At 32.6% G+C, this 26,931-nt stretch overlaps 4 protein-coding genes across 4 annotated transcripts; all 4 read right to left on the reverse strand.

Annotated features, from left to right (window-relative positions):
• Positions 1–1,276: 1,276 nt before the first annotated feature.
• Positions 1,277–8,499, reverse strand: LOC112500543 (L-ascorbate oxidase homolog). The gene is made up of 8 exons (XM_025104044.1): positions 8,263–8,499; positions 7,636–7,745; positions 4,928–5,198; positions 4,174–4,276; positions 3,747–4,092; positions 2,878–3,240; positions 2,717–2,795; positions 1,277–1,775 (listed from the first exon to the last, which is right to left on the reverse strand). Exons 1-8 carry the CDS (start codon positions 8,407–8,409, stop codon positions 1,569–1,571), a joined length of 1,626 nt encoding a protein of 541 aa, XP_024959812.1. The 5' UTR covers positions 8,410–8,499; the 3' UTR covers positions 1,277–1,568.
• Positions 8,500–22,581: 14,082 nt separating this feature from the next.
• Positions 22,582–23,569, reverse strand: LOC112500320 (putative germin-like protein 2-1). The gene is made up of 2 exons (XM_025103775.1): positions 23,370–23,569; positions 22,582–23,260 (listed from the first exon to the last, which is right to left on the reverse strand). The coding sequence occupies exons 1-2, from the start codon at positions 23,482–23,484 to the stop codon at positions 22,725–22,727; spliced, it is 651 nt and encodes a 216-aa protein (XP_024959543.1). The 5' UTR covers positions 23,485–23,569; the 3' UTR covers positions 22,582–22,724.
• Positions 23,570–24,641: 1,072 nt separating this feature from the next.
• Positions 24,642–25,604, reverse strand: LOC112500714 (putative germin-like protein 2-1). Its single transcript, XM_025104275.1, has 2 exons — positions 25,410–25,604; positions 24,642–25,323 (listed from the first exon to the last, which is right to left on the reverse strand). Exons 1-2 carry the CDS (start codon positions 25,528–25,530, stop codon positions 24,782–24,784), a joined length of 663 nt encoding a protein of 220 aa, XP_024960043.1. The 5' UTR covers positions 25,531–25,604; the 3' UTR covers positions 24,642–24,781.
• A 722-nt stretch (positions 25,605–26,326) lies between these two features.
• Positions 26,327–26,925, reverse strand: LOC112500188 (putative germin-like protein 2-3; the record flags this gene model as incomplete). The annotated part of the gene is made up of 1 exon (XM_025103530.1): positions 26,327–26,925. A coding segment is annotated over one exon (444 nt), but the record flags the coding sequence as incomplete, so codon positions are not given.
• Positions 26,926–26,931: the final 6 nt, after the last annotated feature.

Consider the following 26,931-nt stretch of genomic DNA (forward strand, 5'->3'; position numbering starts at 1 on the left):
CCTTGGATTTGAACTTGGGACTTCCTGGTACTTTTGACCTTTGGAGCCAAACTCAAACCAATCGGATACCACTTTTGCGGTTAATAGAATTCAATTTTAATTCACGTCAAAACGATTTTATTTTTGTCCGAGAAATAATATATTTCAATCAAGTTTTAGCGATGAAAAAAATTATGTGAAATAAAAGTTTTTATAAGTTTTGGAGTTTTTAAATTTTATATATATTATAGGGTATATTTCAAATGCAACTATGTTCATTTGTACAACCAATGCAACACAATTAATTAAGATATTTATGGAAATGATGAGAGTTCATTTATTATGATTTGAATATTTATGGATGATGAATACGGTTCATTAATTATGATTAATACTTTATATCAAGAAACAACCAAAATTTCTATGAAATCACATATTTATCAAATTAAATGGATGGGTGAGATTGTGTTGCACTGGTTGTACAAATATAAAAGGTTGTATAATAACCAAACCCTCTCTCTCTCTAATATATATATATATATATATATATATATACACGTCCATTCATGGGAGAACTGACTAGTTTGTGGTAACCGTAAGATCTAATTTTAACCACAAATCAATAGATAAATTAGGAAATTTTGTAATTTTGAATTAAAATTTTTATGCAATAACATTTTAGGTATTTTCTCTCTTCTCTCTCCGTCCCACGTCCTCCGTCCTCCGGTTATACAACTGTGATACCTAAAAATACTGACTCGGTTAATAAAAAAAAACAGTGTGATACCCAAGCACATATAAGATGCATTGTGATACCACTGTGTTACATCTCCGATCGACCACACAAGCGACCTCAGTGTGATGCCCAAACACATATAAGATGCATTGTGATACCACTGTGGTATCACCGGAGGACGGGGGACGGAGAGAGAAGAGAGGGAAGATGAGAGTTTTAAAATACCTAAAATGCATTTGTATTAACATTTTAATTCAAAATTACCAAAATTATAAATTTTCTAATTTATCTATTGAATTCAATTTCACCTTTTGCTTGGTTGTTCTTTTACTTTTTGTTTTGCAAAACCGGTGAATTTTTAGATCCTTCTCGCATTCATCCGGTAAAGTAATGTAACTTGCTAAAAACTTACTTGGATAAGTGTTTGGTAAACGACCCTTAGTTCAGTTTTACAAATAAAAATTGTAATCAGTTTTACAAACGTTTATAGATAACAAATCAACATCACATACGGAAAAGATTGTGGCATCATAATTATGTCTAAGAAAGAACAAACCCTAAACCAAAACAACGAAGTCGATAGATATTTCATCATCGGTATACATAAAAATTACCATTGCTTTTGCACTATAATAACTACAATTCCGTAATCCGAAAATAAAATATATTTTGAACAACAATCGAATAACGCTCTTCCTCTGATACAATACAACCAAGCCAACGAATAACGCTCTTCCTCCGATACAATACAACCAAGCCAACGAATAACGCTAAAGAAGATGAGTCTACGCATTGGTTCGGAATTCCTTTGTATAAAACCTAGTAAAACAATTCACTCGTGTCGTAAACGAGTTCAAGGTTGATGATGTCCTACCGCCCGTCCACAGAGAAGAACGTTGTTTGGAATAGGAGCCTCGTCTCGCCAAGAATTAGCAGGCGAATAAACACGATGATAGAATTGTTGACCTAAATATTGTCGAGCCCAATTCTCCGACCGTACATTCCACATTCCCACATTGTCCAACGGCATGTAAACCGCCGTCCATGACTTCGGGTATACCTAGACCAAAATACCAAGAGTTATAAAATACATGGGTACACATTATTAAAAATGGACAAAATGCATCAAATGAAACGAAGTTTGCCCCCCGTTTGCCAAACACTTACCGGTAACCGCTTAACGGTAAAATTGAACATTATCACTTACTTACCGGGTAAGATTTTAGTCTACCAAATCGGCATTGTATATAATAATTTATCTGGCAAGTGCTAAACGTGGTAAGAGTCGTCTCCATCCCCTGTGGGGGTAAGACTTCTGGTCCGTGTCTTCATTCTTACCGGATAAGATTCTTGGTCATTGTCGTATTCAAATGGGACTTGATAAACACTTCTCCGAGTACGCGTTTAGTAAACGGCCCCTTAGTTCTTGCTCATTGTAGCGTTTAACTACTTAATTGAATATTTATCGTCTCTTATGCTTACCCAGTAAGAGATGATCTTTACAGACAATATTATGGCGCCATTTTACTAATCGAGAATCTTGCCCCCTAAGCAAGAGTGATGACTCTTATCCGATTAGCGCTTACGGGATAAGAGACGCTTATATTATGATGCTATTTTTATGACATGTAATCTTACCCGGTAAAGTAAAGTGAGGGTGGTGACTATTACGTGGTTTGTGTTGTTAAATGGCCCCTAAGTTTACTTACTACCACCAAACTGACTCAGTCAGCAGTCAGTACGTTTACTTTAGTTACCAATCTGATTGAAGGTGCCGACTCAGTGAGCATCAGCGCAGCATACCCAGCCATCATCAAAATCTCACTTACTCGGTTAGTGCTTATCGGGACCGAACCTCTTACCCAGACTGCAGTATACCCGTCAAGCACTAACCCAATAAGTGTTGATAAATGGCCCCCAAGTATATTCTTGCAGCATGAGCAAGATTAAACAGTAATAATGTACAAATAAAATGCGTTTGTCCTCGTTTAGTTGCCACACCTGTACGGTGACACGTGAAATCGTGTCGCGTAAATTGTAGCCGGTTCGGCTAGCAGTCGACCACTGCCCTCCATCCATCCTGTTAATATCACAACAAGAAGTTAATTTGGAATAACTTCTTGCATTAAGCCATAGTTATATTTCAATAAATAAAATGTTACCCGACAACAAAGAAGTGGTGGCCATCGACATGCCAAGATTGAACCGTGTCTTCCGGGTTCTCAAACACGACCTCCACATACCCTCTGAAGTCCGCCGGCATTACAGCGGTTTGGAGGTGATCACCGCCAGTTGGGCTATCCTGAATGCTTCCAAGGCTGAAAACACCGGAAATCTTGAAGTAATCAGCAAGCTTAAGTGGGGTGTCCGGTGGAATGAATGATACACTATTGACGGCGTATCTCTGTTTCCCGTTGATCACAGGTGCAGAGTTCACGAGCCTAATCGTCCGAGTGGTGTTGATCAACCCATAGTGATACGAACCCTGTGGGTTCGGTCTTGGCCCACTAGCGGTTAAGTTACGCCTATTTCAACATAGTCAAGTAGCACAGTTAGACACTCATATGACCATTGCATGCGTTCATTTTATCGAACATTTTTCAACGAACTAGATACAATGCAACAGGATGCAAGATCTTATTTTAACCGAAAATGTTAATTAATGTTCTGGTTTTTTGTGTAATTTTTTTAACTCAATATTTTATTTCCAATTTAATAGCGAAATAATTTATTTATCGTTTAATAACATAATTTTTATAAAGATAATAATTAAGTATGTTGTTGTAGCTAATGATTATCCTAATTATATTTAAGATTTTTTATATTCAAAATTAGATGTTTATCCCGTATTTGATTATGTTTATCTATAGTTAGTTACACAAATTCAAAATGAAGCTTTAATAAGTTGTTCTTATGCACAATTACTTGTGATCTTGAATTTTAAGCAATATGCATCAATAAAGAGTCTTTTATGCATAAAAATGGTGTTTAAGACTTTATCCTACTTGTTTTATAATATAGTATAGATTACCTGAGTGATCGGGCCTGGTTAATTGACCAGTCAATCTGAGTCGTCGGTCCCCCAGGCAGGGCACCATCAACACCTCCGGCAGAGTTACTGTAACGTAGAGCCGACGTAGTTGTAAGCACGGGTGTGGTGAACCGGGTTGAAACCACTATGTAATAATCCTTAGGAGGTTGGTCAGCAGTGACCAATACGGAATACGATTGCCCCAAATGGATGTCGATGGAATCATATGTATTTTGTAGTGAATGAGTTCCTTCTACCTCAACCAAAATCAACTTATGACCTTGGATTCGGAAGTTGATTGAAGTAGTAAGACCAACGTTCGATACCCTAAACCTGTAAGTCTTACCTGCCAGAATCATTTAGATGAAAATTAACAATCTTGTTAATTTATGAACGAAATCGGCCATCAAGTTTCAACTTTACGAACCTTGATCAACCGTAAATGTAAATCCGTCTGATCCTCGCCCGTTAATCAAAATGCCATCCGGGAAGGGAAGATCGTTACCATTGTCCAAAATTGCTTTTAGATCCTGTTAAAATTAAAGACGCAAACCAACCCATTTTCAGGTTGGCATCATATCAAACGGTTGGACTACATACTCAATACCAACTTTCAGCTAAGGGTGTGCAGAAAGTCATCCTACCCAATTCAAACCGACGGATCTAATTAGAACCGTCCAACCGTAATTGGATCGGATTAGATCCAAAATTTTAACATCCAATTGGATCGGTCGGTTCGATGACCGTCCAGAATCCAATAAAACCGAACCGATCCAACCCAATGATCATCCAACTACCGTCCAATTATTAACTATATATAACCATTAACGTTTTCCGATATTTTTTTTTAGTGGTTTTTAATAAATTAAGAAAATATATGAATAATTGGTTGAAAATTGTATCAAAATATTGATAATCTAATCCGATCAAATGGATAACCAATATTAACATCCAATTGATGGAACTGATCCGATCCAATCATCCATTGGATTGGATCGGATGTCCACTCTTTTAATCGGATTTGATCGAATAACAAAATCCAACATCCGTGGGATTATTGGATTGGATCGTATCCAACTAAATCCATTGGATTTCAACCGATGAACACCCCAACTTTCAGCTAGGCATTATATCAAACAGTTGGACTGCATAATCAACTCCACACAAGATAGGCCACTTACAGTGTGGTTTTGCTTGAACCAGTCTCCGGCAAGTATAGTGTAATCTCCAGCAGGTGGTGCGAAGGGGACCGGAATAACCGAACGACTAGCAATTTTGATGCCACCATATCCTCCGGCGGCCTTGTGGAATGCCAGGGAAGGGAAGTAAAAGAAGCTACCAATCTGATCTTTCACTTGAAGATTATACGTGAAGTTCTGGCCAGGTGGGATTGGGCAATTTGTACCGAAAACACCATCTTGCCACGAGTTTCTCCGTTGCATAACCCCATTCCTGCTCTCATTAACAAGTTCAAATGTTACAAGAATCTACATGCAAACTTAAATTAGGCCAAAAAAAACAGAAAACGACATCATCGATATAAATATAAAAAGTAAATTAAATCACACGTTATTTTTTATTTTATTTTGGTAAATAATTGTGTGAGAAGGGAAGTTACAGTGAGAAACGTAAGAAGAGATCTGAACCCTTGATATTTTTAATCTCATGCCCATCATGGATTGCACTTTAGAAGGGAATTGATATGCTACATCTCAGTGCACCTCACCTCATTATTGTTGACATTCAATTATAATTGATCCAGTGATGAAGATCTCTTCTTACCTTCTCACCGGAACTCAACTCTTATTTTGTAACAGGTAATTGGATAAAGAAAAACCGTTTATCCATATCCTACCCACTAAAATTTCGGGTAAACGGGTAATGGATAAAGAAAAAGCCGTTTATCCATACCCTACCCACTAAAATTTCAGGAAACAGGTAACGGGTAATGAATAAAGAAATACCGTTGATCCATACCCGGTAAGTGAAAACAACAACTCTTACCACAGTAGGAGCTTATAGGGTAAATTATTGCATAAGGTGTCGTTTTGGTGGACTAAAATCTTACCCGGTAAAGAAGTAATAGTGTTGAATTTTACCAGTAAGCACTTATCGGGTAAGTTTTTGGTAAACGACCCCTTAGTCTCCCTATAAGTGTATTAAATAAGTAAAACTCTATATCATTAAACCACTACCTCAGTCATGTATAACTAACCAAATATGCTGTGAATTTCATTAAGCTAGTCGGGTATTAACAAACATGTCTTCTCAGTGCTTCAAGTACAAGTAAAAAGAGAACCCAACTAGAAAGTGATGTAAACCCCAACCCAAGAAAGTGATGTAATCTATTAATGGACAAGTCCACATTGAATAATGTGTTAATAAAAAATAAAAAATGTAAAATGACTAAAATACCCTACATTTAACATACTCAAGAAATAGTTATATAATTTATGTTTTTGTTTTTAATAGAAAATAAAGAAGGGAGTAAAATTACTAAAACACCCTCCTAATTAATTTACTTAGGGTTTATTTGTTTACCTCTTAATAGTTTCATTAAGAGACAATCTCTGAATCATTAAAAGGTAAATCTTTTTTGGCAAAAAAAAAGTCTACCTCTTAATGGTCCTAAAACCCTGTGAATGATTTTGTATCATAGGCCTCCCTTAACCATTAAGAGCCCTATTTTCATTGTAAACAATTACCAAACAATTATATTTCATTTTGCACTATTTAATGAGAGCTTTTTAATCATTCTGACCACTTAATGTTCTGGACAAAACTATTCAACAACTACCAAACAGCCCCTTAATAAAACTCTTATATTTTTTATATAAAATTATTAACAAATAAAAAATATTTTGTCTAAAACTTGTTAATGTTAATTTTCTTTTATATAATAATTATTTTTTATTTTATTTTGCATAACTTTTATTAAACTAATAATAAATAAAGCCTGCTGAATGGGGGTCAGTCCCAATTCAATGAACATTGATACAAAGTACAAGTTTCAAAATCATGAATGTGAACAAAATCTGTCCAATTCCCAACTCAAAGAATAACATTGCAGTAAACCTTATTGGTAAGGGTACGTTTGGTACACAGAACAAGGATTCATGTCCCATGTTTGACATGATTTTTATGTGGAACAAACAGAAACAGAGTGATACAGGCCTGTTCCACCCCTACCCCATGGAACAGGATGGAACAAAATAAAACAGACTTATATTTTACCAATATAACCTTAAAATAAAACTTAATCATCTTCTAAAACATCAAATAGGTCTATTTTAACATTTTATTCATTCTTTAAATTTTATTTGTTGTATTTTATGTTTCTTAAACTTTTATTTTACTGTTCTTAAAATATTATTTTTATACAATTTTTATATTTTTATTAATTTATGTAATTTATTATAAAAAAAATAATGTTGAAAAGAGATACAAAATAAAAATTGAAAGCTACATAAACTTTTTATTTGGTGTCATTTTAATTGTTTTGATGAAAACTTCAAATGATATATTTTGTTATAAAAATTAATTATTCTATTATAATTTAATAAATTACATGAATTAATTAAAATAAACAACTCATTTTACTTGTTCTGTCCAAATTTTTCTTACCAAACATTGAACAATTGTTCTATCATGTCATGTCTTCTCTAGACACCAACCACACCCTAAAAAACATATTAAGAACCGAAAATTTTACCCGATAAATTAGAGAGAAACACTTATCCAATAAACACTTACGGGCTAATGACCGAGAATGTTACCCAGTAACATCAACTCCAAAAACTACTCTATTTTAACGATTGTTTATTTATTTTTTCTATTTTAAGCATAAAAAAAGAGAGAGAAAATGTGGGGAAATAAGTGAAGAACTGACCAAGAAAGGAGAAATGGTTCATCCAAGCTGTTGAAAACATTGATAACCAAGTTATCATTTGTCACTGATTCAATCAGTGGCCCTGGAAACTGTCCATTTATCAATATCCCCTGCACCCACAAATCAGATAAACCTTTTTTCTTTATTATATTCACAACTCATCAATGGAAGCAGGAAACCATATTCAAGATTTCTTGAAAACATAACCCATGGATTTTCTTTATCATGTTCAGAAAGAAGACAGTATTCATCATGAATGGAAGCAAGAAATGATATTCCAAGATTTCTTGAAAACATAACCCATGGATTTTCTTTATAATATTCAAAAAGACAACAGTATTCATCATGAATGGAAGCAAGAAACCATATTCAAGATTTCTTGAAAAAAATAACCCATGGGTTTTCTTTATCATGTTCAGAAAGAAGACAGTATTCATCATGAATGGAAGCAAGAAATCATAAATAACCCACGGATTTTCTTTATAATGTTCAAAAGGACTTGAGTATTCATCATGAATGGAAGCAATAAACGATATTTCAAGATTTCTTGAAAAAGAAACATGTTATAATGTTGAGAGAGAAAACAGTATTCATCAATGAATAGACATTCCAAGTGAAAAAAAAAACCTGTTGTTTGACTCCAAGAGGGTAAATATCGCCATAAGAGACATTCCAAGTGAAAAATCTATATGGGTCTTCTCCATTGATGAGCTGAAGCAGAAGAAGAAGCACCAATGCCAAAAACGACGACGTTATGCACCTCTGCTCCCCCATTTCTGCAAGGAAATGAGAAATAGATACAGATCTATTGTATGTATATATGCAGCAAACAGAGGGCTTTACTTAACATAGACAACAAGACCTTCTCTGCCCTTATTCTTCCTTTTTCTTTGAATTTTTTAATGTATTTATTTGCTTTTTTTGGCTTTTTGGAATTTATTTTCTGTAAAATTGTTGAATAATGACGACTGCTTCTATTGCTTAATTCGTATTCGTCGGTGGTGTGGTTATCAAAACATTGGTGTTGTATATACTTCGGATTATTTTATAGTATATTATAAAAACCATTTTTTATGTATAAAGTATTGTTTATTGATGTATATTACTTAAAATTCAAGGCTACAAATAAATTGAACGTAAGTATAACTTGTTAAAGTTTAATGTTTGAATTCGTGTAAATAACTGCAGATAAACGTAATCAAATAGAGAATATATATCTCATTTAAAATATAATTAGGATGATCATTGACTTCCGACAAAATACTGGATTATTATCTTTATAAAAAAATTATATTATTAAACTAAAAATAAAAATATAATTAAAGAAATACTGAAAAAATGAGAAATTTTAAATAGTTAGTTTGTATTAATATCAATATTTTTTTTTTCAATTGTTTATGATATTTTCATATTTATATTTTATTCAAAAAAAATAAAAACATTATCGTTTTGTCAAAACCACATAAAACCGTATTATAACATCGACTGAGACAAAAAAAAGAAACATTAAAATCGAGATGTATCTCGTTGAATTGTGCGAGTATCATTTTAGTGGTTTTTTAATAAATGCAACGTATTTCTTAATTGAAAAGGGTAGGTTTGAAAAAAACTTGTCTTTCTGTATAAAACTTCATATAAACTTATTGAATAAGTTATTTTATATATAGTTAAGTCACTGTTAAACAGTTATATATAACTGACCGAATAAATTGTGAGTCTCGTTAAATTGCTAACAAACAAGGCCTAAGTTATATATTGAAAAAATAAAAATGTGTGTGTAGAAAATTAGTAGACGTGAGTGTATTTAGAATGACAAATTGCATGAAAAAATAACGTACTTTAACTTGATTTCTATTTTGGATAACGTACTTCCAAAACTTCCATTTTAGTACCTAAGATGTAGAGTTTTAAACATATAAGTACCGGGTAAGCGATTGAAGCATTAGCCGATTATCATGCTGATGTAACGAGTGATTTGGTATCCAACTCAGTATTATTTGTTGACGTGGTTAGTGACATGGAATTTTTTTAATCTAAAATTAGTTTTCAACTGGTTACTCGGGTACTTAAATGTTTAAAACTTTACATCTTAGGGTTGAAGTTTCGTAAGTACGTTACCCAAAATATGAATCAAGTTAAAGTACGTTATTTTTTTCATGTAATTTAGAGAATACGTTGGAGATGCTCTAATATACCTCGTTCAAAAAAAGTTACGTTAAACGCATTCCTCTCCACCTATCAAAATGTGTTTTACTTCACAAATTTCATCTTTACGTTCATCAACATCAAAAACTCTTTTCATTTTGACATAAAAGGTTTGCGTAGAACAACTCTCCATCAGAAAAAATGCTTATCAAGTCGCTTTACTTTACCGAATGAATATGACAAGGACTAAAAATCATACACGGTAAGAGCGGAGGCCAAAATCGAGAGTCTTATCCGGTAAGTGAGGACGAGGACTCTCACCATGGTTAGCGCTTACCGGGAAAAATTGTTGCCTACGATGCGTTTTAGTGAATAAAATCTTACCCGGTAAGCGATAATGTTAAATTTTACCGGTAAGTGCTTACCGAGTAAATGTTTAGGTAAACGGTCCCTTAATGATATGGATTCATTTACCAAAAATGGTGAAGTAAGACGATAAACTTGGCATTCACTTAATCATGTCGCCAAAATCTTACATTGAATATAACTTTTTAAAAACTTTTATGTGTCGGTTGAACTTTTTTAAAAGTTGTATACCATACAAAGGAAACTTCATTAAATTGATTAAGAAAAATCCGACAGAGTAACAGTATATACGAAGAAGCTAATATGCAATTATTGAATAAAACCTTACATAGCCACCTTGGACCCCGCCAGGGGCGATGCCCCTTGGAACCCCACTAAGGGCGCTGCCCCCGGACTTCCGCGTTCCCAAGGTCAACTTAACTTATCCGAGCGTGCACTATGCACCTCCCGACTCGTATTATAGCTAAGTTTAATTTCGACTTGTCTCACATTAATCCTGATCATATTAAATAACTTGATGACGCTATAAAAACCAACAAATTGCAACCTTATAATGCAATTGCATTCTCGGTCCAATGGTCGTTTTTTAATCTGTATTCTTGATTTATCCAGTAGGCCAGTTTGATTGGTTATTTGTGTGTATATTATAAGACATTTGACAAAAACTCTTAAAAACCATTTTTTTTTGCATGAAATATTATTTATTGATGCAAATTACTTAAAATTTAAGATTACAAGTAAATTGTGTACAAGTACAACTTATTAAAACTTCATATTTGAAATCGTGTAACTAACTGCAAATAAATATAATCAAATATTGGATAAACATTTCATTTTAAAAATAAAAAATCTAAAATACAATTAGGATAATCATTAAAATCTAACAGATTACTTAATTATCATCTTAAAAAATTATTTTTTAAACCAAAAATAAATTAGTTCGTTATTAAAATTCAAGTAAATTATAATAAAAAAATGAATTAAAGAAATTACACAAAAACGAGAACATTTAAATAATTAATTTGATAATAATATCAATTATTTTTTAATTTTTTTTCATAATATCTTTAAATTTATATTTCATTTAAAAATAAAAACATTTTTTTCTCAAAACCAAACAAAATCGTATTATAACATCGATAGACTCAAAATATAAAGTAAAACATTAAAATTAAGATATATATCGTTGTATTGCATGAGTATCCTTTTAATTGTATTTAATTGTATTTTATCTTTATAAAAATAATTTGTAAAATTTAATATAAATATTTTATTTATATTTATGGATAATGAATTGGTGTTTTTTAGTATGTTGACATCTCGTAGGTCCCTTTGACTGCTTCTCCCCATGATCCCCGCACATGATCAAGGAGAAAAAGGGAAATCATCTCAATTTTCGTTTCTTTTTTGTTTGCTTCCTACCTTTTACAACTTAGAATAGTAAATTACAAATCAGGCCCTCGAGGTTTGTTAAAGATGACAATTTTTGTTTATATAGTTTCAAAATTATAAAATGACCTAAAAACGTTTGAATTCAAGTCCTTCTTCTAATAACTGTTAAAAAGCCTCCGTTAAATATGAGGTTTTTTTTTTCTCTCTTTTGTCAACTTTTTATCATTTACGCAATCAAAAACCATATAGACCAAACTATAGAATTGATTTTGATTAGTTAAAAGATTAAAAAAAACTTAATGAAAAAGACAAAAGTGTTCCTTATTTAACGAAATTTTTAATGACTGTTAGAGATAGGGATCAAATGTGAACGTTCCTATAGAACACTGTGACTATATTGTAATTTAAAAAAATGTAGGGATGAAAAGTGTTACTTTTGACAAACTACATGGACCAACTTTGTAGTTTATTCCAAATACTTAGATGGATTTATTTATTTATATTTTTCTTTATTTTAATTGTGTAATATATTTAATTTATGGACACATGCTTATTAAAGGTGTTTGATTAATGGACACGCAACATGGATTTGGGAAATTGAATTTAATTGTAATTAAGAAATTCATATAGGTGAATTAATTGATATTTTATGAGTTTTTTAGGGTAACTTTAAAAAAAAAAAAGTAACGTAGTTTAACTTGATTCTTATTTTAGATAACATATTTTTAAAACTTTCATTTTTGTATAAAGTTTTAAACAATTTAAGTACTCGGAGTAACTGGTTATCATGCTAATGTGACGAGTGATATGGTATCCGACTTAGTATTATTTGCTGACATGGTTAGTGATATGATTTATTTAATCTAAAATTAGTCTTCAACTGATAATCCGAATACTTAAATATTTAAAACTTTACATCTTAGATACCAAAATGGATATTTTGAAAGTACACTACCCAAAATGGTACTCAAGTTAAAGTACGTTACATTTTCATGCAATTTGACCTTTTTTTTATTATAATTCAGTTTTGATTGTTTTACTACATTATATATTGCATTACATTTTCCATTCTTGTTGTTTGTTTAAAATTATGATTTTTATTTTTATGGTTTAAAAAATGCGATTTTCATCTCTATGATTTGTAATTTATTGCTAGTTATGAACTTATGGTTTATAATTTATTGTTGTTGCGGTCATTGTGGTTTACATTTCTTTACTGTTTTGGTCTCTTATATTTACAGGTATGAATTAGTTCAAGGACGAAAATAACAATAAATCGAAAATTATAGGAACAAAAATCGTAATTTTTTAAATAATAAGGACGAAAATCAAATTATTAATAAACTACAAGGACGAAAATCGTAATTTACTCTTATGGAAAAAGACAAAAATATAACAATTATAAAACAACCTATTTTCTTGAAACAATTTATACTATTTTATAAAGCATTTGGCTAAAACTCTTAAAGACAACCTCTATTATTTCGTCTAACTAACTGCAGATAAACATAATCAAATATTGGATAAACATCTCTTTTTAAATATAAAATATCTAAAATATAATTAGGATAATCATTGAGTTATACTTAATAACAGAATACTTGATTATTATCCTTATAAAAATTATATTATAAGGGTACTCGTGCAATACAGCGAGATACATCTCGAATTTAATGGTTTGTTTTATTTTTTTGTCTCTGTCGATGTTATAATACAATTTTATGTGTTTTTAAGAAAAATAATAATGATTTTATTTTTGAATTTTTTGAAAATATAATAAAAATTCGAAAAAATTATATCAATAGTAGTATCAAATCAACTATTTATAATTTATATTTTTTAAATAATTTATTTAATTTAATTTTTTATTATAATTTAATTTAAGTTTAATAAATTTATTTTTGATTTAATAATATAATATTTATAATTATGATAATTAAAGATTTTGTTAGAACTCAATGATTATCCTAATTATATTTTAGATTTTATATATTTAAAATGAGATGTTTATCTTATATTTGGTTATGTTTATCTACAGTTAGTTACATGAATTCAGATATGAAGCTTTAATAAGTTGTACCTACATACAATATACTTGTAATCTTGAGTTTGAAGTAACATGCATTAATAAACAGTACTTTATGTATAAAAAATGGTTTTTAAGAGTTTTTGTTAAATGCTTTATAATATAGTATATATTATTAAATCAAAAATAAATTACTTTGTTATCAAACCTAAATTAAATCATGGTAAATTAATTACATAAAAAACAATAATTTTTAAATAGTTAATTTGATACTAATATCGATATATATTTTTTCAATTTTTTATGAATATAAACATTGTCGCTTTCTTAGAGTCACATAAAACCGTATTATATCGACATAGACAAAATAAAACGAAACATTATCTCGATGTATCTCGTTGCATTGCGCGAGTATCCTTCTAGTCCATAATTATATATAATTAACATTTAAAATACATGTTCAAAAAACATAACAAACATTTTGAAGATGCATATGTGAAATGTTGTTTAAATATTAATAAAATTAAATAAAATACTGATTTTCACGACTTTTTCACTTTGTGATATAGTTTTAAGTACAAAATTGGTAAAGTGCAAAGCTTGTGGTCCGCTTTATTGAGAGTTTGACAAAACAGAAGTAAAGCGGGATTAAGTGGTTGTTTGTTTACCTCTTAATAGTTTCATTAATAAGCAACATCTGAATCATTAAGAGATGAATCTTGTTTGACAAAAAAAAAATATGTCTCTTAATAGTTCTAAAACCTTCTTAATGATTTTGTATCATGTGTCTCTCTTAACCATTCAGCGCCCTAATTTCATTGTAAATAATTACCAAATACTTATATTTCATTTTGCACTATATCATGAGAGCGTCTTAATCATTCTGACCACTTAATCATTTTGCACCAAACCATTCAGCAACTACCAAACAGCCCTTAACAGATGCAGTCGTATCTCTCCAACTTTTGTAATAAACAAAAATATTTAAAAAATTAGTTTAAATTCATCGACTACAGTATTTTTGCCGTCAACTGTGTAACAGTATTTCCAGTTACACACTGATTTATAATTGGATACTTAGATTCTCACAATAATAGCATGTACGTTTTTTTTTGTTCAACTAAGATGGGATTAGAAGCGGGCATAAAAGTTTTCAAGTGATGACACTATTTGACTATAAGAGATAAAATTACATATTTTTTTTCACTGAATCCGTATCTGTTAGTTGTTCCCTTACTTTTTATAGGGAGAGGTCCCATGTTCGATCTCTTCTCTTGTCGTTTTCTTCAAAACAATTCCAAAAATAAATGATATAGAACGAGAAAGAATATGAAATTTACTGATGAATTCAAAACCATCGTCCTTCCAAAGGGGAAGCTTTAACAAGACAATGCACGCCAAACGTTACTATGCGAACTTCTGTTTTTTTATTCAATTTCAATAAATATAAGGGCATGCAACGAAACATTACAGTGACACATTTGAAAAACGTAATTTTGTTTACATCGTGACAAAACCATGAATTGGTGGCACACGCCACCATATGCGCCTCTATATAGGGCCACAGTCCAGCCATGCGTGATATCTAACAAAATTAAATGTACGATGATTAAGTGTCTTAGAGGCCGTTTACCAAAGCTTAATCGGGTAATCATTTATCAAGTCGCATCACCTTACTAGATGAATATGACAAAAACCAAAAATCTTAATGGGTAAGAGTGAAGGCAAAGACCAATGGGTTGTTTGGCAGTTGCTGAATGGTTAGTACATAATAATTAAGTGGTCATAATGATTAAGAGGCTATCATGATATAGTGCAAAATGAAATACAATTGTTTGATAATTGTTTACAATGAATTAGGGTGTTGAACTGTTAAGAGAGACCCATGATGTTAAGAGAGACCCATAATACAAAATCATTCAGAGACAGTTTTTTTGCCAAACAAGATTTACCTCTTAACGATTCAGATGTTACCTCTTAATGGAACTATTAAGAGGTAAACAAACAACCCCCAAGAGTCTTACCTGGTAAGTGATGGCGACGACTCTTACCATGGTTAGTACTTACTGGATAAATTGTTACATACGATGTCGTTTTGGTGGACTAAAATTTTACCTATAAGTAAGTGATATAGTTGAATTTTATCGATAAACACTTATCAAACAAGTGTTTGGGTAAACGGCCCAATATGAGGTTAATAACATCGTTTATTGACAGAAGTAAAAGAAATATGTTTTATAATGTCAATGATGATTAAATAATTATGTATATTTTTAAAAGCACAATTTAAAAGCTTATTATTATATTTAAGGAGAAATTAAAATCTCTTTACGGCTACGGATGTTTAATTGCAGTGACTCCGGACTACCCTCAAAGCAGGTGGTTATCTTAGAATTAATCGGTTCATATAGCGGGATCCAGGTTAATAAAAAAAGCTTATTATTATTTATCAGAGTAAACTACAAATTTGGTTCCCGTTGTTTTTTAAAAAATAAAACTTTTTATACCTGTAGTTTCAAAATTATGATATGGTCATCGTGATTTAAAAACGTCCCGATCTGTCTCTCTAAGGACCGTTAAAAAATTCTGTTAGATGGAGAATATTTTCGTTATTTTATCAATTGTTTGTTTTTTACCTAATAAAAAACCATATTAACCAAAACCATAAAATCAATTTTGATTGGGTAAAATACAAAAATGTTTGATAAAAAGATGGAATATCTCTCATTTAATGTAATTTTTTAATGATCGTTAAAAATAGATTAAATATAAACGTTTTTATTTATACTATATTATAAAACATTCGACAAAAACTCTTAAAAATCATTTTTTATGCATAAGATACTGTTTATTGATGCATATTACTTAGAATTCACGATTACAAGTAAACTATGCGTAAGTACAACTTATTAAATATTCATGTTTGAATTCGTGTAACTAATTTCAGATAAACATAATCAAATAGAGAATAAACATTTCATTTTAAATATAAAAAACTAAAATATAATTAGGATAATCATCGAGTCATAACAAAATACTTAATTATTATCTTTATAAAAAATTATATTATTAAACCAAAAATAAAAAAAAATTAAATAAATACAAAAAAAAATTAAATAGTTAGTCTGGTACTAATATCAATTTTTTTTAATTTTTTATGATATCTTCATATTTATATTTTATTCATAAATAAAAACATTATTGTTTTCTCAAAACCACTTAAAACCGTATTATAACATCGATTAAGACAAAGAAAAATGAAACACTAAAATCGAGATGTATATCCCTGCATTGTGCGAGTACCCTTCTAGTAAATTATAATGATTATCTTGTAATCTTAAAACTGTATGAAAAATTATATTTATTTTCCTACAAACCACATGGACTAAGGGGGTGTTTGGAATTGCTTATAAAAACAACTTATGACTTATTCCAGTGTGACACCAATAATAAGCATTTTTGAGTGTTTGGATAAACAGTTTATACCAATATCAAACCAATAATAAGAAGTTTTAAAAAAAATTAAATCATTCTAACTTATAATAAGTTGACAAGTATTTTTATAAAAAAAATAAGTTATTTTAAATAACCAATCCTAAATAACTCTATAGTAATTATTATGAAATGGTGGGCAAGAAGTAATTGCATTCAACCGTCTCTCTGACCATTTTGCAGCTGTGAGTCGCAACATTAATAATATAGATGCATTGCTTCTGCAAATTAATAATGGATGTTTTTGGTTTTTATTTTTTTTATTAACCTAGATATTTAACTCGTTGTGTAAGATGTCTGATCTTAAAATAACCATCTGTTTTGTGGTAATTTGGACTTGGAGTCATTGTATTTGAACTTCTGTAATTATAAAGGGATTTTTTATTCCTTAGTGATTCGAATTTGAGCTCCCTCAGACACTTTTAATTTTTGGAACCCAAGCTTAAACCAATCGGGCACCACTCTTGTGAATAAAATTTATAATTATAAAAGTAACGATACATTTATTAAAGAAAATGGAGAAAAGTCCAAAAAAACACAACAAGCTTTTTTCATTTTAAATGATTAAGCTTTCTCATTTTGAATGATTAAGTAGCTGCATTATTTTTTTGAATGAAAAAACCATTATCATATTTTGAATGATTAAGATTCTGAATTTAAAAAAAAATCATTGAATTTTTACTAGTCAGTTAATGTAAATTTTTTGGGTTAAAAGAATGTAAATAACCAATTTTTAAAAGTGAAATGGTTTATTTATTAAAAAAATGTTCAAGAACTTAATCAATTAAAATAAAAAAGTTTAATGATTTTTTTATTAAAAAAAATCAAATTTATTTGACATGGGAAAAGTTAGATGTATCAAATTTGGAGAATAAAAAATACATGTCAGTGAGTTGTGTGTTTTAACTGAATTTCACTGATTCAATGGATTTTTTTTCTAAATTTTTTGGTTGATTTTCAAAGATTTTTTAATTATTTTTTTGTTGATTTCAATAGATTTTTTCGGTTTTTTTTGTTGATGCCTGATGTATTTTCTAATATTCCGGAGCACCCCTCAAATTTTAGCGTGTGCATCTTTCATATTCAAACAAAATTATACTTGCGAAAATCGGTTGAGTAAATTCACAGAATCTCCAACTAGGTGCCGTTTACCAAACGCTTACCCATGTAAGCACTTACCAAATCACTTTACTTTACCGGATGAATATGACAAGGACTAAAAATCTTACCCAGCAAGAACGAAGATAAAAATCGAGAGTCTTATCCGGTAAGTGAGGACGAAGACTCTTACCATGGTTAGCGCTTACCGGGATAAATTGTTGCATGCATTGCGTTTTAGTGAATAAAATTTTACCCAGTAAGTAAGCGATGGTGTTGAATTTTACCGTTAAGTATTTATGTGTAAGTGTTTATGTAAATGGCCCCTTAGTCAAAATATTTGTTTTTTTTTTAAACCGAGTTTCTTTTTTTTTTTTTTATAGATTTTGTTTTTAGAAAAATTGGATCAATGGAGATATGCAAGCAAACGAATAAAGGTTTTTTTCGTTGAAAATATAAGCAACTAACCAACTAACTCTATCATATTTTTGTTAAATTTTTTTTATATATTTTTGTTTTATAATTAATTAGCTGGTGCCACGTTATGAGAAAATATCAGGGTCCGTCTCTGATACAAATCACTGATACAAGACAAAACATAGCCTCATGCTCATACGATCGATACCAATCAATTGTCGGTTATTTCTGGGACTAGAAAAGTATTGAATGGGGTCGACAAATAGCATATCATGGTCGGGCATGAATCTTTTTGTATCGGATAAATAACAAACTCATTCTTTATATAATTTTTAAAACTCGGTTAAAAATTTTATCCTACTTTAAACGGATCAAATTAAACAGACTAGAGTAGAGTTTTCTAGACTAGACGAGACCGACCCAGGACCAGGCAGGCAACATCGTTGGTTCGGGTTCGGTTTTCACCTTGTCATATTCATACTTATGTGACTATCTTTCAGCGTTTTATTTTTTATTTTTCAATGATATTTTTGTTGTATCTGATATAATTGACACCCCGTGTATTTTTCAAAATTCGGAAGATGATCTGTAAAATGTTATCTTTTATAATTTATCTGAAATTGAAAATAAGAGGTTAATATTTTCAAAAAATTACACTCAAGTCTAATACTGTTTCTATTTTGGATATTTCAGTATTAAATTATTAAAACACTATAAAAATTAATCATATCAATAAACTTTTAATTTTTTTGGTATATATCCCCCATTGTTCATATTGGAACTATATCGAAAGTTATTACTATTTTAAAATCATAGCAGACCCCCATCGTTTATTTGTTTTTGAGTATTTGTCCCTGTCGGTGAACCTGACCCCCCCCCACCCCCCCTCTCTCTCTCCTTCCCGAATACACCACCGAACCACCCATATTCTTCCTCTCCAACGACTTCATCACCCCATATACTATAAACTTACACGGATAAAAATCCCCCTCGTGTTTTTGGAGTTAGATGTATTGAGGATGAAAAACGAGAATTGAGTAAAAATCCCCTTACGGTCACCCGCTCTCTCCCTTCGTATCGTGAAGCTTTCAAATCCTTAGTTGCAATCACCTTGTCAAGGCCTAATTGTAGGGAGGAACCTTTTGTAACACCCTCAAAGCCCAAAACAATAGACTAACCTAGTAACTTTGAATCAAACTTAAAATCATGGTGGAAGTTATTGGTAGCCACTACTTAGAACTTATAAGGAGCTAACAATTCTCACTTTTTATCCATGTGGGACGAATTGTTACAAACGCCCTCACTTAAATTCATGACGTATTCGTTAGGCCTATCCAGGATCTTCCTTTTTGTCATCGACAATGTGGGAATCGGCTCTGATACCATCTGTAACACCCCCAAAGCCCAAAGCAATGGACTGACCAAATAACTTCGAGTCCAACTTAAAATCATGGTGCAAATTATTGGTAACCCATTACTTGAGACTTATAAAGAACTAACAATTCTCCCTTTATATCCACGTGGGACGAGTTGTTACACATTCATATGGAAAGAAGTCCGTAAAAGGGTTTTCTTTTCTTAAAACAGATAATTTCATGAGAAGATAGAAGAAGCATGTAAGAACAAGAAAGAATATATGAAACATGGGGGAACATTCGCCAGAGAAGAAGTTCGGAAAAAAATGGCGGCAGACAAGGATAGGCGATAGGGAGACATCGTCTTGAGTTTGATGGATATATCTGTAATTTCATTAATTAGTTGATTTGTTTATATTATTTGACAGGAAAGGTTGTGGGTTCAACCACAAGGGTGGTGCGGTTTGGTACGGCTTAAGGTTTTAATGGTGCAGTTTTGGAAAAATGCTTAAACTGCATATGTGGTGCGATTTGACCTCAAACTGTGCCACAAACACCTTTAGGCAAAAACACATCTATCTGTACTGTATTATAAAACATTTGACAAAAACTCTTAAAAACTACTATTTATGCGTAAAATATTGTTTAATAATGTATATTACTTAAAACTCAAAATTGCAAGTAGATTGTGCGTAAGTACAACTTATTGAAGCTCCATATCTGAATTCGTGTAACTAACTGCTGATAAATATAATCAAATACAAGATAAACATCTTATTTTAAATATAAAAAATCTAAAATATAATTAGGATAATCATTGAGTTCTAACAGAATCAATATCTTTATAAAATTTCATTGCTAAGCCAAAAAATAAATTACTTCATTCAATCGAAAAAACATAATTTTTCTCAAAACCACATAAATTGTATTTATATCAACAGATACTAAAATATAAAAACGACACACTAAAATAAAAAAATATATATAATTGTATTGTACGAGTACCCTTCTAGTTATACTCTATCGTGTATAAAATTTCCGTAAAGTCACCCTGAAAATCACCATTTATTTTCCACTTATTTTGTTTTTAAAAATTTATTTATCCTACTTAAAAAATTGTACACAGTTTTTGGACGGCTTCCCGCAAAAAATTTGAAAGAAGTTGGAAAAAAAGGAGTTCCGTTAGGCGTAAACGACTGATGCTCCTACAGAAATGTTGATACTGAATCTGCGAATATAATGAAGTTTCGTAGATCTTCAGCTTCAGATCAGAATTTACAGGGATGAAGAAGTATTTGGCGCAGGGGCACCGCGGATTATATCGAGGTAAGTTGAATCTAGGCTTTTGAAATCTCATTATTTGAAGAATGATTATCTTTATCATCAAACACGATTAGGTATTACATAAATGTGATTATCGAGTGTATGTATGTGTGTATATCATGGGGAAATGACGCTATCTGAAATCTAGTGTTTTGGATGAGAAAGGGGACCAAGCAATTTTCTAAAACCCGAACTTAAGAGGTGAAATTGATCATCGCATTCATTATTGTAGTGGCTTCATCTTCGGTCGAATGTTCTGTTATAGAAACCGAGAGAAATCTAGAATTCGGAAAAACCACTTGAATTTGGAGTGTATTATTGGTGAGTGCTATGTGACCAAGTTAAAGGGTAGGCTGTGATTGTTCTTTACTAATTTTGTGTAGTGTATTGGACCTGCTACGGAATTTATATGGCTGAATCATTCCTTATCGTTTTCAGTACATTGAAATTTTTGTGCAACTTGTTCATATGTTGCTTTGAAGTTTGAATACGACTGTTTGACACTAGGAAGATGGAACAATTCTGAAATGGGATTAGTTTTTGGAAGTTAGTTGCTAAACACAACATTGTGAAATAGGATGATGCTTCATATTGGAGCCATGTAGGAAACAGCTTTTTGGTAATACGGATGGACAAAAGGCAACTTTCTCTGATCAAAGAACCTTTGTAACTCCATCGTGTGAGGAAACATGAGGCAAACTCACTGAATGGTCCAAACATGGGTATTCAGTTTATTAGGAAATATTGGTACCAAAAACATATGCAATGTGATCAGGGAATTGGCCAAATCACAATGCTAAATGTTTGTAAGGGATTATACTATTATATGGCGCCAAGAACCAATCAAGCCTCTACCTGTCCTTTCATCAAGCCATGTCTACACGGAAGTCTATACACCTATTTATCAATGAATATTATTCTGATTAATGTTCGAAAAGAATTTGGTTATATGACTGCTGATGACATGGAAATTTGAAATTGTTAGATCAAATAAAGATCAACAAATATCAGACTAAAAAGCTCATCGGGTCTTATTTGTGGTAGTGGATAGGTCTGCCTAGTGCATAAATCCCACCCTCCACTCCACCTCCGGGCGGGATATACCAGGCTCGTTGGGTTTAGTTTTAGGCTATAAAGCTTCTTCTCCCCTAAGTTTCACTTGTTTAGCTTTCCTGAAAGTCATCTTAAGGATAACATTTAACATCAGTTTGATTACCTGCTCTAGTTCGAGAAACGATCTAGGAGGTGCAGTGTGAAGAACATCCACCCAAAAGCTGACATATTATGTCACATATACACCATAAAAGTTAATGGTTGATTTGCCCATTCAGGTCAATGAAAATTCTTCCCAACGGATTGTATTGTCTTTCAGATGGAAAGAAAAGAAGAAATAAACAATTGAAATATTGAAAACATTAATGCAAACAAGTTCTGCACACACTCTCTTCTTTTGGTGTTTTCTTTTGTCTAATGCGTTAGAACTTTGCCTTGAGCTGGTCCACCAGTTTTTTATCCACTTGGAATGTCTTGGCTAGGATATCACTCGAAATGGGCGGGTTTGATCCGAAAACAGCATTTCCGATTATTATCGCACCAGGGTTTTGACTGCTTAATGCACCAATAACCACCGCATATTTGTTCCCAATGTTACGTTGGAAGTGAAGAAGTCCTACTGGGAAGACAAACACGTCCCCCTTGTTTAGTACCTTACTGATGAGACGGTTATCTGGATTAGAGGTGACGAATCCAACCTGAAGGGATCCTTCTATAACAGTGATGATCTCAGTGGCTCGTGGATGAGTGTGAGGAGGGTTGATTCCCCAAGGTGCAAAGTCAATGCGTACCATTGAGATGCCTAAAGTGTTGAGCCCTGTTAACTGAGCTACAGTCACCGGTGTCACACTTGATCCCAAAGGGTTTGATGTGTTACCCATTAGGTGGAGGCCACTAAAGTAGAAATCATTGGCTTGAACTTGCATAGGATTCTTGCAGGTCATGCCATTTACATTAACTGCAAAGAAACATTTGTTAGATAACAAAGCGCAACAAAACCTGTGAATCTTTTCAAAGAAATCTTGAAGAAACATGCAATATATATATACATACACACACACACGCACCTGAGCTATTTGGATCGGCTATGCAGAAATCTTGCAGGGGCTTGGGTTCATGGGCAAAGGCCAAATAGCATAAAGCAAGAGCTACCAAAGTGAAGTGGGATATTTGTTTTGCCATTTTCAAGTCAGAACTCAGAAACTCTTAACTATTATGAACTAAGCAATAAAAGCAAAAGGGCATGCAATAGGAACTGGTTGAGTGTGTAAAGAATTGGTTTTCAGATCTATATATAGGCGAATGTAAGGTGTCAAAGTCATGTGATGGACGTTGATTAAAATATTCTGATTTATAAAACTGCTGTCCTGGCATATAGAGTAGATTGGTTGTGGACCTTATTAAAGAAGAGGACATGAGAATTTTGTGATAAATGTTAGCATTTGCACGTATGCGTAAAAAGGAGTCGAAGCTACCAGTTATTGGATTGTAGCAGGATGCCTATCTTAAGCAGCACTCTAGTAGGAATTTGTCAAGCATGCCTCCATGGCTCCACCCACACATGATCATATGTGCCAAATGATGATAACTCCCTTTAAGGACCAAAACTATGATTGTTTCTACTTTACTAGACAATGCATTATTCTTAGAAATGGCATCTTGTCCACCCGTTCCTGAATTTTTGACTTGGCCATTGAAGCTCAAAGCTATTGATGTCCTCAATTCAGGACCCTTGCAGCACTTTTATCTTTTATATTAATGTCGCTTCTGGCTTACTGTATATCGTTCTTTAGACACATGTCATAATCATTAATATGCTGGTTTGGTTCAGATAACATACCCCAGAAAATCTCACATATATTGAGTTGACTAGGTTACATTGTGGAGAAGGTATTTGGTATATCCAACTCGAAAGTCGGGTTTGATAGGGGTATGGTGTACGATAAGAGTTCTTGGGGACGTAGACTAGGGGTGGGGTATTTTTAGCTCACCTAAACGGGAGGAAGGATTCTGGATTAGTGGGTCAGCAGTTAGACCCCTGAATGATTTAAAAATTTAGCATGCCCTTTCTTGTTTTCAAGTTCTTTTTTTCTGCAATTTTTTCCCGGAGTCTTTAGGACCCTACCTTCGGGCGAATATAGTTTGGTTTGGCTTTTATGGGTTTGTTAATTATATCTTGTCCATGATTTGGTCTCATTTCTGCCTTTGCACGTCTTGTCTTTGCTCTCAATGGTGCCCGTAAAGGTTTGATTGCTGTCATACGAAATCTTACAAAGCTATACCACAAATCGGGCAAATTCTACTTCGCTTGTGTTCTAAATACAATTAGGGATCATAAACTTCGTAATCGTTCTAAACATTCTGATAATGATTATGAAATGGCTGGATTAATATCCGACTCCCAGGAATCAAATTCTTCAAACCAATCAAGAAAAGACAAACACACAAACACAACTTGGCCCTAAGTTTCACACATGTTTTAGAACTTCCTTCTCAATCGATTCACCGTTTTGTTATCAACTCGAAAAGCTTGTGCTAGAATCTCGGTAGCAATTGGCGGATTGGAACCAAAGATAGTGTTTGTGATGCTAATGACTCCTGGGTTTTGACTGCTCAGCGCAGCGATTGCAGTTGCATTGCTATGACCTAAATTCCTTTGGAAATGAACAAGTCCAACGGGGAAAACGAACACATCACCGCGTTGAAGGACTTTGGTAATGAGTCGGTTTTGAGGGTCTGAAGTAATGAATCCAACTTGAAGCGTTCCTTCTAAAACCGTAAGTATCTCGGTTGCTCGAGGGTGAGTGTGTGGTGGGTTAGCTCCCCATATCGCGTAGTCAATCCGGATCATCGAGAGCCCGAGCGTGTTGAGTCCTGGAATCTGATATACGGTTACAGGCGTAACTCTATACCCATAAGAATTTCTTGTGTCGCCATTGATGTGGAGGCCGCTATAGTAGAAGTCGTCGGCTTGGACGAACATTGGGTTCTTACAAGCCATGCCGTTCACTCTAACTGCAACTAAACAAAGAAAAATCGAAATTATTGTAAGATAAAAAAACAAGATGATGCTCTGATATTTTCCCTAGAAAATTGAAGAGCATGACCTAGATTTGTAGGATCTGCTACACAGAAATCTTGCATGGGCGCAGGCTCAAATGAAAAGACACCCAGAATGGAGAGGCTGAATGCTGCTAACAAGATGAAGAAGATAAAAGTTGCTGCCATGGATCCGCAGTCTTTATTAGGCTAAAATATGAAGAACAGTGATAAGAGTTGGACAGAAAAGAGGTAGCTTTGTGAGATGAACATGGTAGTTGGACTATATATATAGAGTAAGATAGAAGAAAGATCATGCGAAAGCTCTTGAATCTTGGTGGTTAAGCAGTGTTTTAATTTATCTTGGACTTGATTATCTTATTGAAATCTTGAAAAAATTCAAGAATTGTGTATAGTTCATTTGAGATTCATGATACATAAACCCGCATCTGCCCAGGCTGCTATATGGTGGTATCAGTATATTAATTGTTGGAGTCTCACATTGAGTACTGTCCATCGAATATTATACATTTTATAATCTTTCTTCTCTCTGTTTTAGCTCTTTTAACAAGAGTTCAAATACGTTTTATATATCCTCAGCAGAGCTCTGAAATAGGCACCTAAAGAGTCCGACGACTGGAGAAAATAATATCAGCTTTGAGCTCGGATATTATTGCGATGTTCGAGATCAATGCTTGTTTAAAGTTTTAAGTTGCATTCTGACTTCAAATTTAAGTTTTATAAGTTGGGCTAGAACCAGAGATCGATTAACTTATTTACAAAATTCAAGCTTTATAAGTTTGTTTATATTTTGATTGCAAGATTTAAGAACATATGATATGCTTGTATGGCTCGGCTTGGCTCAGAAAATATAATTGAACTTTGGAACAAGCCGAGTCGAACATTGGTATTACGTCGCTAGATCAAGTACGCTTTATTTTGTGTCCAGATCAACTTGAACTCCACTCACTAACCTTTAGAACAATCCAATGAATAAAACCAATCAAACTACATATTCTTCTCTGCGAAAGGGAAATCTAACTTCAAAAGGAAGTGCACACAAATAATTTAGAATGAAAGCAACCAAACAATCACACGAAAGCTAATTATAAACTTTATGCCATTGGAATTTTTGCAACTCTAGAACTTTGCTTGTAGCTGATCCACCACACTCATATCGACTTGGAATGCCTTGGCTAAAATATCACTTGGAATAGGAGGATTTGCACCAAAAACCGAATTGGCCATCGTTATGGCACCTGGATTTTGACTGCTCAATGCAGCAATAACAACTGCATATCCATTACCAATGTTGCGTTGGAAATGAACTAGTCCAACTGGGAACACGAAAACATCACCCTTTTGCAGTACCTTTGTGATGAAACGATTTTCGGGATTAGAAGTGACAAATCCGACTTGTAGGGAGCCCTCAAGAACTGTAAGGATCTCGGTGGCACGTGGGTGCGTGTGAGGAGGATTGAGTCCCCATGGTGCGTAGTCAATCCGAACCATTGAGATGCCCAAAGTGTTTAGCCCTGGCAATTGAGTTGCAAACACTGGGGTCACCCTTGATCCCTGAGGGTTCGATGT

Source organism: Cynara cardunculus, assembly GCF_001531365.2.
Source record: "Cynara cardunculus var. scolymus isolate 2C chromosome LG 17, CcrdV1, whole genome shotgun sequence".
Lineage (NCBI taxonomy): Eukaryota > Viridiplantae > Streptophyta > Magnoliopsida > Asterales > Asteraceae > Cynara > Cynara cardunculus.

Coding starts and splice junctions, on each gene's coding strand:
- LOC112500543 (XM_025104044.1), bottom strand. CDS start 8,409: ATGGGGGAGCAGAGGTGCATAACGTCGTCGTTTTTGGCATTGGTGCTT. Junction 3,241..3,746: donor AACCAGGCCCGATCACTCAG/GTAATCTATACT, acceptor ATGTTGAAATAG/GCGTAACTTAACCGCTAGTG. Junction 2,796..2,877: donor CACCACTTCTTTGTTGTCGG/GTAACATTTTAT, acceptor TGATATTAACAG/GATGGATGGAGGGCAGTGGT.
- LOC112500320 (XM_025103775.1), bottom strand. CDS start 23,484: ATGGCAAAACAAATATCCCACTTCACTTTGGTAGCTCTTGCTTTATGC. Junction 23,261..23,369: donor AGCCGATCCAAATAGCTCAG/GTGCGTGTGTGT, acceptor GTTTCTTTGCAG/TTAATGTAAATGGCATGACC.
- LOC112500714 (XM_025104275.1), bottom strand. CDS start 25,530: ATGGCAGCAACTTTTATCTTCTTCATCTTGTTAGCAGCATTCAGCCTC. Junction 25,324..25,409: donor AGCAGATCCTACAAATCTAG/GTCATGCTCTTC, acceptor TTCTTTGTTTAG/TTGCAGTTAGAGTGAACGGC.